Raw genomic sequence first — 14,882 nt, forward strand, 5'->3', positions numbered from 1 at the left:
TTCAACTTTATATAAATGGAATATGCATTCTTTCACTCACCAATACGTTTGTGAGATTTTTCCCTATTTGTGTATGTAGTGTGGTTCTTCATTTTTATTACAGATGATCTTATTACTTACATACATAGACTACAATATACATTTCCATACAACTTTTCAGGGATATTTGGGCTGTTCCTAGTTTGGGACGATTATGAATAGTGCTGCTATGACTATTCTTGTGCATGCATCTTGATGTATATCCATATGATTTTCCCCAGAGTAATTGCTAAGGGTGGACTTACTGCACCATAGGCTATGCATATATTCAGTTTCACTAAACGATGCTATAATGTTTTCAAAGCAGCTGTATAACTTTACATGCCCAACAGCAGTGAATGAGAGTCCTTGTTGCTCCATATTATCATCCCATTTAATTGTTTTAGTCCTTTAAATTTTTTTACTTGTATATGATGTATTTGTGTATTTAAAAATCTGACAAATTAACAAAAAACTTTTAGACATAACATTTACAAAGTTGGCCAGATACAAAACCAAAATTAGTAACTTTATACATATAAAGTGTGTACATATAAATATAAAAATGCAATAAAAGTTAACCCTATTCAAAATTAGAAAATGTAATGAAAAATATCATTTCATTCATAATTGCAGCAATAATAATAAACCATAAAATACATTGGAATAAACCTCAGAAAGAATGTGTAAGACATAAAATCAAGCTAACAGTAAAACTTTATTGAAAAAAATACAACAGTTTTATAATAGCCTGATAAGATGGCAAGATTTGTCATCAACAGAGGGGTTTTTGCTCCCCCCTCAGGATAGAAATGAAGAGAGGAGGCAAAGCAGATTCAGAAGAGAAGCGGTTTACTAAAGACAGCGTGGGAGGAAAAGGGTAAGGGAGGGAGCGCGATGCAGCAGGGGCACACCCTGGCAGAGTATGGCTCTCTGAGAGGCTCCAGGGGGCTGGCTGAACGGCGCTGGGTGTCTTTGCACAGGTGCAGTGGATCTTCTGTTCTCCAGGTTCCCATGATGGGCTGCCATTGAGGGGTGCAGGTGCAGGAGCGCTGGTGTGGGAGTGCCTGAGGGGAACGTAATGTTAGCTAGGAGAGGCTCAAGAAGTAAGTGAAGGACATTCCCATCCATCTGAGAGAGGCTTAGCCTGTCTCCGATTCACTGTTTTTCTTTATGACACGATTCACAAATTGCTAAACAAATATTTATTCAGTACATGAATGTGTGTTTCTCAGGAGAAGGCTGGCCTTGGCAGCCTCCTGTTGCAGTCTGACTTCCCTTCTTACTGATGCTTCTCACACATCTTAAATGTTCCTTGCTCACTAACAAAACGAACAAGTGGCAGAAGTTGTTTAACCTCATTGGTGATCAAGGTGAAAATAATCAGCCTCTCCCTGCTGGAATGGCTCAGTCAGGCATCCTCAAACTACGGCCCGCGGGCCACATGCGGCCCGCCGAGGACATTTATCCAGCCCGCTGGGTGCCGCTGCCTGTCCTGCTTAGCAGCTGACTCGTCCCGGGCCCGCAGTGCGCATAGGAATTTGTTCATAGTTTTTTTTTTTAACTATAGTCCGGCCCTCCAACGGTCTGAGGGACAGTGAACTGGCCCCCTGTTTAAAAAGTTTGAGGACCCCTGGCTCAGTTGGTTGAGCATCATTCTGGGCCCTGAAAGGTTGAGGGTTCAATTCCCAGTCAGAGCACATGCCGGGATTGCAGGTTTGCTTCCTGGTAGGGGCGTATGGAAAGCAACCAGTCGAGGTTTCTCTCTCTCTCTCTCTCTCTCTCTCTCTCTCTCTCTCTCAAGCATGCCCTCAGGTGAGGATTAAAAAAAGACCAGTCTCAATTTAAGGAAAAAACTGTGTTCTATTTTCATTGGTTTCTGGCCATCTTATTTGAATAAAAAATTTAATTATAGACTTGTATTTAGAGGCCAAGAAAAAGATGAAAATAAGTTGCCCTGTATACCCTACTTAAAAAAATTTAAAGTCCATACTTTATTCATATTTTTGTAGTTTTCACCCAATGTTTTTTTCTGTTCTGGAATCTCATTCAGAATGCTACATTACAATAATTTGTAATATCTTCTTGGACTTCTCTTGGCTGTGACAGTTTCTTGGTAGTAGACTTTTAATGTTATTATCACTGGTATAATTTTTAAAATGTCATTTTCCAATTTTTTGTTACTAATATAAAAAGAGGTGGTTAATTTTTAATATTGGTTCAGTGACCTTGATTAGTTTATTTTTAAGTTCTAATTAGTATATCTATAGATTCTTTTGTATTTTCTATGTACACAATTATATCATTTGTAGATAATAATAAAAATATCTGATTCAGTCAGCAAGAGATTTGAACATGTGTCTTACAAATAAAATATCCAATTGGCTAATAAGCATATGAAAATATGCTGAATTATAATCAGGGAATGAAAATTAAAACTATAATGAGGTATCTCTATATACTACTAGAATGGCTAAAATTAAGAAACTGTCAATACCAGGTGTTGACAAAGGTATGACACAACTGTAACACTAATAATGAGAATGTAAATTGGTACAAACATTTGAGAAATACGTTTGATATGATTTACTAAATATGAACCAGTTCCTTCATCCTGGGCACACACCCAAAAGATGTATGTGCAGATGTGCACCAAGATACATATAAGACTTTTTTGGTAGCAGAATTCATTATAATGACAAAAAACCAGGAGGAAAACCCCCCACCTGTTCATAGGTAGTGGAAAGGATGAAACATTGTGGAATATCTAAATGAATATGAAACATTGATGCAATTTAATGAACTATAACGGCCCTCAACAACATAGATGAATCTCACAGACATACTATGGAATGTAAGAAGCTGTTATACAGAGTTCAAATACAGGCAGACTATTGGGTGTTAAAAGGCAGTAGTGATGTGGGAGAGAATAATGATGGGGAAGGAGAGAGGCATAATGTTTGGGGGAGGATAAGAGGGAGGTTTTTGTTCTATTGGTAGTGTTTGTGTCTTCACTTCCTTTGGGTTTCATAAGTTTTTATTTTATAATAATTTGTTGAGCTGTATTCTTTAGATTTGTGCATGATTTTCAATATATGTTACATAAAATTTGTTTTCAAAAGGACAAATGAGGAGTTCTTCCTTTTTTTTTTTTTTAAATATATTTTATTGATTTTTTACAGAGAGGAAAGGAGAGGGATAGAGAGCCAGAAACATCGATGAGAGAGAAACATCGATCAGCTGCCTCCTGCACACCTCCCACTGGGGATGTGCCCGCAACCAGGGTACATGCCCTTGACCAGAATCGAACCTGGGACCCTTCAGTCCGCAGGCCGACGCTCTATCCACTGAGCCAAACCGGTTTCGGCAGGAGTTCTTCCTTTTAAGTATCAAAATACTCTCTTAATATATAATTTGTTGCCCCTTCCAAGATATCTTTGAAAGACTTCTTTTGGCTTAATTTCATAGGTAGTTTTGCCAATGTTCATAGAATTTCTCGGTAACTCTTCATCTTGTCTAATTTATCATTTTTATAGGGCCCCTTTCCTTGTAAAAAAAAAAAGTCATTGAAATTAGAAGAAAGCTGTAATCTTGATTCCTGGATACACAATTGTCTTGCATAGATAATCATATTTAAAAAAGAGCAGAAGAAAACTCTGTCTGTGAGCTTTAAAGCAAAGCGGCTCCAAATTCAACTGATGATTTCAAGTGGCTGGAAGCGTCATTCGAGTTTTACTTTCTACATGTCATTCTGCCTCTCTGAGAAACCTCATCAACCAGCAGAAACTGCGTTAGGGACTGGAAGCAGTTCTCCATACCACAGAAAGCTGGCAGGGGAGAATGCCTGCAGAAACAATCTCCACAGAGGGCGAAGTGAAAAAATGGCTTCAGATATTGGAAAAGATGCGAGGAAACGGCCGGGCACAGTCCTTGCCAGGCAGGTGTGCAGTAGGCTGGCCTACAGACAGATTTCTCTGTGAGACACCAGGTTACATAAATTTTCCTGTCATTGTGACAAAAAGCTATTAAATTAGGGGAAATGAAACAAAGTAAAAGATGGTGTCTTTTTTTAAAAATATATTTTATTGATTTTTTACAGAGAGGAAAGGAGAGAGAGCTAGAAACATCAATCAGCTGCCTCCTGCACGCCCCCTACTGGGGACATGCCCGCAACCAAGGCACACGCCCCTGACGGGAATCGAACCCGGGACCCTTGACTTCACAGGCCGATGCTCTATCCACTGAGCCAAACCCGTCAGGGCAAAAGATGGTATCTTACAAAAGAAGCAATTTTAACCCATTCATAGGTGGACTTCTGATGTGACTATCACCAGATCCCCGGGAGGAGGGGTCAAGGAGAGACCTCATTCAGGCCTGGAAGAGAATATTAGGAAACCCCTCATTAATTATAAACATTGCACTCTGGCATTCAAGAGCCCCCACGATACATCTCCAGCTGATAGTTTTCACCCCCAGGCCCCGTGACTCCTAACACTTAGTCTGTCCTCAATGTGAAGCTCCTTCTCTTTGCTCTTACAAACTTGTTCATTCCCCTGGCTTGGTTCATGCTGCTGCCTCCATGGAGAGCTCTGCTGGCCATTCTGGTGCCATGAACCCACATGTAGCCTGCGAGTTACATTTGACTGGTTCACACTGAGCTATACTCTGAATGTAAAATTATAGATCATCGTTGGAAGGCTTAGTATGAAAAAGAGAAACATAACTATCTCAATAATTTTATATTGATTACATGTTGAAATGACAATATTTGGATATATTATGTTAAAATATACTATTAAGCCCAGCCAGTGTGGCTCAATGGTTGAGCGTCGATCTATGAATTAGGAGGTCATGGTTCGATTCCTGGGCAGGGCACATGACTGGGTTGTGGGCTCCATTCCCAGTGTGGGGCATGCAGGAAGCAGCCAATCAATGATTCTCTCTCATCATTGATGTTTCTATCTCTCCCCCTTTCTCTACCTCTCTGAAATCAATACAAATATTAAAATAAAAATAAAATATGCTATTAAAATAACTTCACTTGTTTCTTTTTACTTCTTTAATGTGGCTACTAGGAAATTTTAAATTGCCTGTATGACTCACATTATATTGCTATTGGGTGGCACTGGTCTAGAATGCTCTCTACCAAGCACCTTCCCCAGAGCCACCTCTCCCAGGTGATCACCCACTGCTTTAGGCACACTGCGTGCACTGAGTGTCTCCTTATCCTCCCCAGAAGCCGTTACTCCTTCTTCCTTTGAGAGTCACCATTGCCACCTTGGCACCATCCACCTATTTGAGGGCAATGGCCAGGGTCTACTTTGTACTCTTCCTGTGGTTGACAGAAAAGAGCCCAGGTTGGATGCGACCCACTCATCTTATTAGCTTTGTGTGTCTTGAGCACATTGCTAAGCCTTTCTGAGTCGCAGTCTCTTCTGTGAAATGAGAAGGTAATAACCCACCTCAAATGTTTACTATGAGAATTGTCCAAAAAATGGAACATAGTAAGTGCTCATAGATTGTATATGATAACTAATACTATACGACTACGAATATTAATACTACAAATACTACCACTATTATTTTTATTTCATTAGATTAACATGGAGGATGAAAGGCCTGTAGGTGTGGGCAGGGTGAGCAGGCTCTTTGTCACACCTGGAGAGGTCAGCTCTACATGAGTTTGAAAGTCACACTGGAGGGGCAGGCCCCAGGGACCAGATTCCTTGGACCACACCCTACTGAGTGCAATGGACCACCTCCAGGTCTACTGGCCTCTGTGACTCCTTACATTGGCCTTTGTGCTGTGAGCTGTGAGCTGTGGCTGATTCCAGACGAATCCAAGGATTCGGTTCAAATGACTGACGTAACTGGGCAGTGAAACAGCTGAGAGATGATTTTGCTTTTTCCAAAACCCATTGCATGGAAGCCATGAGATGGCTCAGGTTCTGCTCAGAGCTGGCAGGCAAAGGTCAAAAGGCAGAGCGACGGAAACCCACATAAGAGGCAGAGTAACCAGAAAGCCCGGCCTTATTGGTTCTTTTTTAGTGTCGATTAGTTTGTAATGTAGATTAATTTGTAACGTGGCTATTGGGAATTTTTAAATTGCCTGTATGACTTGGGTGCTTTTCATTTTCTAATGACACAAGTAACATGTTCATTATAAAAAAATGTAAATGTGAAGAAAACAAAAAGTTTAAAAATTTAGTAATATTTGCCAGGCCATTGTGGCTCAGTGGTTGAACATCAGCCCATGAACCAGGAGGTCACAGTTTGATTCCCGGTCAATGGATATGCTAGGGTTTCAGGCTCAATCCCCAATAGGGGGTGGGGGTTGCAGGAGGCAGCCAACTGATATTTCTCTCTCATCGATTTTTCTCTCTCTCTCCCTGTCCCTCTCTCTGAAATCAATAAAAAATATTTTTAAAAATTTAGTAAAATTTATTAAACTCTTTCAAACAAAGAAGTATGCTAAATTATAAGGGCCTAATAATCCTATCTCCCAGATATCTTCTTATCATGGGGGAAGACCCATGTACAAACAGTTCTAAAGGTACACAGTGAAAAGGGAAAGAAGTTTGCTCTTTGATGCATCCTGACCTGTCAGCATTCTCCCCTAGGGTAACTACTATTAATAGAGGAGTAGATGTACTCCTTATAGGTGCATATCAGCACACATATGTATATCTTTCTATCTATAATAATAAAAGCATAATACGCTAATTAGACCGGACAGCTGAACGACCTTCCGGACATCCTTCAAGATGTCCTTCTGTACGACCTTCTGGACGAAGCCGCAGCTGCAAGGGCCGAGTTCCTTGAATGAATTTCGTGCATCAGGCCTCTAGTTAAGTTACAAAACAAATGATAATACCATGCCCATTATTATATGTATTGTTCTTTTAACTAAAGATATCTCAGAGATAGGTCCATTTCAGCTAACTTCCTATTTAACATCTATATAGTACTCCATTTTGGTCTGTATTATAATGTTACTTAACCAATTCCCTACCGATGGATATTTAATTTGTATTTTTGCTCTGACAGTACTGCAATGAATATTCATATATGTTAGTGTAACATGTAATGTGTAATATACATACATACATACATACATATAAACATACTTCTGCAGTAATATCCATGGTAAATTTTGTAAGTAAAAGGGACAATTCCATTGCTTGAAATTTACAATTTTGAAATACATTGCCAGTTTCTATGAGGTCTCTCCTTGTGAGCTGTTTTGGGCGTTCTCACGGGTTCAGGGCAGCCAGACCGTTCACATGGTGGCTGATGGCTTCAAGAGCAAGAACTCCAACTGCCAGGGCAGATACTGCGTCATCTTTCCTGAGACAGCCTCAAAGTTATACACCATCGCTCCACCGCAGAATTTTGCCCGATTCCAGGGGAGGCACACAGACCCCACCTTTTGATGGGCAGAGTCAAAGCTATGCTGAACTTGTCACAGGGGATGGGAGATACTGTTCTGGGGCTACATCTGAAAAAACAGTTTTTCCCTTGCTCCAAAAAGTTTGCATAAATTTATACTTTTATTGAGCGTGATTAGAAATACCATTTCTCCATGCCCTTTGCAAATTGTATTGGTGAAAGGTGGCTACCTCATTACTGGTTTGATTTACATTTTTATAACATTGAACAGATTTTTATATCTTTATTGGTCCCTTATATTTCTTTTCCTGGTATCTGGCTATTTATAAACTTTTCTATTGGATAGTGTTCTACTAATTTTAGGAGCTCTTTGTAAGCGAAGAAAAGTATCCTTTCCTCATTGTGTGTTATAACTATAATTTTTTATATTGCTCTTTCTCTTTGACTTTATGTTCTTGCCATAGTGAAATTTATAGCTTGTTTATAGTCATATTAACAAATATTTTCTATTATACTTCCTGGGTTTTATATCTTCCTTACTCCAATATTATTCTTTTTTTTATCTCCAAGGTTTTTTTTTCTTTCTGATTTTGTTCATTTTACCTTATAATCTACTCTTTATAATGTTATATGGACCATACACTATTGAAAACATCCTAGTTTCCCGATAATAACTCCCTTGGTCAATATATACTTTTTAAAAAATTCTCACCTAAGGATATTTTTTTCATTGATTTCTAGGAAGAGCGGAAGGCAGGGAAGAGAGAGAGAGAGAGAGAGAAACACTGATTGGTTGCCTCCTGCATGCACCCTACCGGGGGTGAGGAACTTGCAACTGAAGTACATGCCCTTGACCAGGAATTGAACCCAGGACCCTTTGGTCCACAGGCCAACACTCTAACCACTGAACAAAACCAGCCATGGCTATCCTATTTTTAATGTACTGTGGATTCCAGTTGCTAATATTTTCCCCAGATAGGATACTAGTATTTCTCCAGTGCCAGAATTCTCCCAAATGTCTCATTTCTTGTGACTGTATCTTATTCAACAAAACTTAGAGTTTTTCTTTTATTTCTAATTATTTCCTACATATATTACTTCATTTCCAAGTTTGTATAATTCTGATTTATGTTGTTTTATGTAACTTAAATACTGGTATTTTTAGACTTCCTTGTTAAATGCTATGTTAACATTTTGATCTATTTTGTGTGTCACTGTATTCCTGGTATATTTTCATTATCTGTAGAGATATTATTCTGCTCCTTCTTCTTCTTTTTCTAAAAATAACTTTATATGAGACTCAATCTTAATACCATTTTGTTTTAGCTGAATAGGAGCTTCTTTTTCCTGATGAGCTCACGGTGGTTCCGAGTGGCTTTTTGAACACCCCGGAGCTCCCTCTTCTGTTGCTTTTGCGAAGTGTTCAAACACACAAACGCTTGCTTTCTGAGTGGCCCACCCCTACACTGGTCTGATCTTCTCTTTCCTTGTCCCTATTGTTTCTGTCCTGCTCAAGCTGGATTTCACTTCTGGCAGTTTCTCCTCCCTGAAAGGTTCTTTCCTCTGTGCCTTCTTTGTTTGCAAATTATTCATGTCCTAGACTGTTTCAGTGCCTTTCTGAACGTACAGGCCCTCACATTCACCTGCTATTGTACTGGGTCAACCCCCTCCCAGTTTCAGCTGCTACATTCTGATTGGCCTGGATGGCTTTCCAGTAAACGTTCTTGGCTATATTGGGGTTCTCGGGTCCATTGCTTTCCTCTGCTTTCTCCCACATGGATGGTGCTACCAGGTAGGTCTTAGGGCAATTGGTGATTTGTCTTTACCTGCTTGCCTTTGTGGTTTATGTCACCCAGCTGTAGGTTAAAGGGAGCTTTGGTTTCTATCTATTTGCAGTGTCTGATTTTCTGTGGGGACTGAGGGAAATTAAAAACTGCCACCATGGCCATCTTCCTAGAATCTCGTCCCAGGATATAGGATTGTGTGCTATACTTTTCAACTCTTAATACTCGTCATCCATTTGAATGAATGACACTGCTATTTTTCCCACTCCCCAAGGAGTGGCAAGATAAATTGCTTCTTTTGTACCCCAATCAGGAGGCATTGTATCAGCACTATTCAAGCACAAGTAGTTTTTAAGAAATACCTCATACATCACCAATGGATGGTCATTTCTGGGGAGAGCTGATTGCATACAACCAATGAAGAGGAAGGAATAGGAATGAAGGGCTATTCAGGAGATAATGTTGAGCATATTGTAAAGATCAGAAGACAGGACATCTATTGATGAAGGGAAGCCTGGAGCTCAGGGTTGCTCCTGGTTTATAAATCCACACTGACCCACATACTCCAACCTCCATTGCACTTTGGTATAAACAGAAGTAATGCCCCTCTATATCTAACCATTTTGAAATCATCATAACCAATAAAACCAATGCAGCTATCTGTAAAATGATGGCAAATTTCTTCAAGCATTTGGATCTGGGTGGTCAGGAAATGAGAGAATTCACATAAATGAATTCATCTTTCTCTACCATGAGCTCCCTGGTCTAAAATTTTGATAGATCCCCTAAACTGTTCTGTTTGCATTTATTCTGCTCTCCCTCTATTACTTATTGCTTCTTGTAGGGAGAATATTTCCCCATCCCCAAGCCAAACCAAATCCACTCACCTAAAGCCCTTTATGGCTTCCACTGGTCTTAGGATACAGAAACTTAACATGGCCTCACCAGCCCTGTGCTAACAACTGGCTCCCACCTGCCCTCTGGCCTCATCTTACCAGTCTGACTGGAAGGTTAATCACAGTGGCCTTCAGTCCTGTCCTTTGCCCTTCTCATGCATGCTCTGATCACAGGCCTTTGCACAGGCAGTCCATCTACCTTCTAATTTTAGCTCCAGTGTCACTACCTCAGGTCAGTCTTCTCTGACCTCTCCTACTACATCATGTTCCCATATTATAGGAACCCACACAACCACAAACCTCTCCTCTACAACACTTGTCACCCTACATATTACATATGTGCATTTCTTTAATACTCTTCTCTCTAATTAATTGCATGATCTGTGAGATGGAGGATTACAACCTGCAGCAAGCAGTTCATGCTATAGTTCCTTGCACACAGTGGGGTTTGAATTCAGGTTGAAAAATAATGCAAGCTTTTCTGAAAGCTTAAAATTAGTACCTTACATCATAATAATTATTATAATTTTATGTTTGTATTAAAATCTTTAAAAAATATATCATGTCTCCCTGATTATATAATCATGATATAAATTTGTAATTAGATTTTTAAGTTATACCTCTTATGAAAATTAGCTACTACAGTCTAACAAAAGAAATGGTCTCAGGAATATTGAGATAGGACCATTTACAGATGGCCAACAAGCATATGAAATGATGCTCAACATTACTAATCATCAGAGAAATGCAAATTAAAAGCGCAATGAGATATCACCTCACACCTGTCAGAATGGCTATGATCAATAAATCAACAAATTGTAAGAGTTGGTGAGGTTTTGGAGAAGGGGGAACCCTTGTATACTGTTGGTATGATTATAAACAGTATGGAGTTTCCTTGAATATTTAAAAAATAGAATTACCATATGACCGAGCAATTCCACTTCTGGGTATTAATTAAAAAAAAATCTAAAACAACAATTAAAAAAGATATACACTCCCCTATTTCATTGCAGCATTATTTACAATTGCCCAAATTTTGAAAAAATCCAAGTGACCCTACATATTTGAGTGAATAAGAAGTATTACTAAAAAAAAAAAAAAAAGTATTACTCAGCCATGAAAACAAATAAAATCTTGCAATTTGTGACAATATGGGTGGATTCAGATGGAAGGTATTATGCTAAGTGAAATAAGTCAGACAGAGAAAGACAAATACCATATAATTTCACTTATATGTAGAATCTAAAAAACAAAATCAATAAACAAGTGTCTCTAATCACTGTATTGTACACCCAAAACTAACATAATATTGTATGTCAACTATAATTGAAAAAATAAATTCAAGAAAAAATGTAAATGACAAAAGAAAACAGAAAGGAGAACTGAAATTGGGAAATTCCTGTGAACTAGAAGGATGGCCTTATAAATAGGCCCTACTCCTGGAGAGAAGGCACTTGCACTGCAAACCCCAAAGCCTCTGCCTCGGACAGCACTGCTCCTCTTGCCATCATGATCGACAGGTGCACCCTCCGGCTCACCGTCCTGCTGTGCCTAACCAGCTCCGCGCTCTCCAGGAACTATGGTGTGCTCCGATTCCAACAGAGAAGCAGCAACTCAGCCTGTCAGAAGCTCCTGCGGCAGTTGATTAGAACCCCTCAGTATTGTCTGGATGACAGGATGGACTTCCAGATCCCCGAGGAGGTTAAACAACCACAGCAGGTCCAGAAGGAGGAAGCCATGGTGGTCATGCATGAGATGCTCCAGCAGATCTTCAGCATTTTCAGAAGAAGTTTCTCCAGCACTGGCTGGAATGAGACCATTGTTGAGAACCTTCTGGAGGAGCTCCATTGGCAGATGGACCGCCTGGAGACAGCCCTGGAGGAAATCATGCAGGAGGGAAAGTTCCCCTCGGAAAACAGGACCCTGCTGCGCCTGAAGACCTATTACTTAGGCATTGTACGGTACCTGAAGGCCAAGTCCTACAGCAGATGTGCCTGGACAATAGTCCAAGTGGAAATCCTCAGGAACTTCACCTTCCTTAATGGACTTATAGATGGCCTCCAGCACTGAACGTCTCTCCGCCTGCGCCTCTGGGAAAGAACGACGCTGACCGTGACTGCAGGCATCTTCAGCCAGTCACTCTGGATCTACTCACAGCCAATGCACTGCCTTTGAAAGGACAGCTGAAGACTTTTAAATGTTAAGTTATGTATTAAGTTATTGTTTTAATTTATTTATTCTTTTTCCTTGGAAAATAAATTTTTTTGAAACAAAGTCAACATGGCAGTTTGTATTTCAACTTGATTTCTAGAACCACCCATGTTAAAAATGACAGGGCACCTATTAGCTGTTCTTTCTGAAATATGCCTGCAGATAGTGCTGGCCCCCATCTTCAAGGAATTTAAAGGAAGCCACAAGGTAAGAGACAATAAGGGGGCCTGTATCTTAGTTGGGAACAAACGTGGCTTGAGCCTCTATAGAATTTAAATGGGAGAGGCAGGCAGGTGGAACTAAACCGGGGTGCCTACCGCTCCTCTGCAACCCGGCTCTGGCCCTAATGTTAGAATTCGACTGGCTCTCGGGTTAACCATAGGAATGTCTCAGCTCAGTGTTCACCCTGAACTCATCCCTGTTATCCGGGATGCCCTGCTCACCACCCCAGCCCCGAGGGTTTAAACATATCTATGTGCCTCCCACCAAGCCCACAGGCGAGAAGTCCCAGGCACTTCTCTAACACCATTAAGTAGCAGTTCCTTGCTCGCACGGAGAGCCTGTGGGTTTCTTAAGGGAGCTGTGGTCTCTGTCTGTTTCCAGGGCACAGAACCACAGAGAGGAAAAACTCTGCTTTATATCCTGGCCATCTGGCTAGGTCCCCTGACCCCCTTTTTATAAAAGAGAAGCAAGTCGGTTTCTGGTCTCCCCTGCTTTGTTTATACAGAATTTCAGGAAAATCCTACCTGATTTTCCTGCTGCTCTGCATTTCTGGATGCACATACTCCCTGGAGCCCGTCCCAGGGCCAAGTGAAACACCAGGGTGCCTGGGCGAAAGGGAACTCGGCTGGGGTGGAGAGGGCATGGACTTTTCCCAGGGCGCACACTGGGAACACCAAGTTTTCCTGGGAGCTCTTTGGCACAGGGCCAGCGTGGCTGGGCTTCTGGTTTGTGCTGAACCCCTTGGGTTCTTGGACCATTTGTTCCCGGTAGAAGCAGCTGGCATCCGGGTGGTCTGCTGAGCTCTCTGCATGCCATTGGGTTGAGTCCTCTTCACAGGCACGCCTCAGGCAGCACAACTGCATTATGGCTATTGACACCTCGGGAAACTAAGGCTCAAAGAGGTTTAGTAACTGTCCAAGGTCACATAGCTAGTAAGGGGAGGTCTAAAAAGGTTCTAAGGGAAGAATCACATGGGACTGTATTTGTATCTAGGCATGTTCTCCTAGAGCAGACAGAAGTCTGAGTTCCCTTTAGGAGAGTCTGTGAAACTGTCAGTCCCAGTTGCGAAGACGCTAAGTATTGTGCAGACAGTGAACTCGGGGCTCCCCCTTCTGACTTCAGGTGGTAACACGCTGGCTGTGGAACCCCAAAGCGCCATCCTGGTGGGTCTGCTGCCATAATCCCAAACCAGCCAACGTCCCTTAAACCTTCCATTTCCCCCCAACCCCTCACTCTTTATGACCTCACACCCTGCTCCCTTTTGCTTGGGAGTCAAAGACAAGACTAGCACATGGAAATGCAAGGGAATAGGCAGAGGCTAGAACAAGAGGATGCTAACGAAGTCTCTCTGTAATGGGCTTCCACTGCCCACCGCCTTCTCTGGGCCAAGCAGCTGAACTGGCCCAGAAACCCAGAGGCTGGGGCAGCCCTGGAAAGGCCTGCTCTGCATGTGTGCGGGGCCCAGATGGACACAGGAGAGACTCTGCGGAATTATAGATAACTGTGCCTCAGCATGTCGACCCATCTGGAATACCGGGAGTATGTTCTTCACCCGTAGGGGATAAGTGTATGTGTAAGTGTACTTGCACATGCTAAACAGAGAGCTGCATATGAAGGTGTAATGGATTAATTTATTCTGGAACCAGCATACCTTGAAAGGAGAGCACTCATTGCTTAGAAAAATATCGAATGTTGTAGGTGTAGCAACACAAAAGACAGTACAACACCAATGGCTTGTTTTTGTGTGTCTGTTTCTGAGGAGGAAAAAGAGAGAGAGAGAAACTCAACAGGTGGTCTGGAGTGGAATGCTCCATGGGAAAGGACAGCAGCCATCCTGGTCGAGTTTTCTACGTGATACACCTGAGGTCTACCCAGTAGAGAAGGCAGGGCCCCTCGCTGGGAGACAGACCGAGAGAGCCAGCAGTGGGCAGTGGAATTGGAAGGTGAATGGCACCCAGAGTCAGACCTTGACAATTGCAGGCATTTTCTCTAAATCTGTTGTATCAGTGCTTATTGGGCCTAAAAATCCAACTATTTTATAAATTTATTCTTTTGTTTTCAATGTAAACTGTTACTTTTAAGCATCAGTTTATTTGTCTAAAGTCTCCTAGAACAGTTAGTTTAAAAATATCAAACTCTGTGATTGGACTAGAACTGCCAACACAGAAGCATACTCTCTCCTACTTTAGTGGGACCAAGTTAATCACTTAATTGGTTAATTGACTTGATGGGGAGCAAACAATTACCACCAAATCAACAAATTCTGCTTCAGTTGGCATTCTGTTTCAAAATTCCTGCTTTGCTTTATAATTCCCTGAGTAGGGTAGATGTAGGAAACCCAAAATGCATTACTTGAACTATA

General features: G+C 41.2%; 1 protein-coding gene across 1 annotated transcript; it reads left to right on the plus strand.

Annotated features, from left to right (window-relative positions):
- Window positions 1-11,596: 11,596 nt before the first annotated feature.
- On the plus strand, window positions 11,597-12,157 carry IFNB1 (interferon beta 1; the record flags this gene model as incomplete). The annotated part of the gene is made up of 1 exon (XM_080668291.1): window positions 11,597-12,157. The coding sequence occupies one exon, from the start codon at window positions 11,597-11,599 to the stop codon at window positions 12,155-12,157; it is 561 nt and encodes a 186-aa protein (XP_080524417.1).
- Window positions 12,158-14,882: the final 2,725 nt, after the last annotated feature.

The sequence above is a fragment of the Plecotus auritus genome (assembly GCF_963455305.1).
Source record: "Plecotus auritus genome assembly, chromosome: 5".
Lineage (NCBI taxonomy): Eukaryota > Metazoa > Chordata > Mammalia > Chiroptera > Vespertilionidae > Plecotus > Plecotus auritus.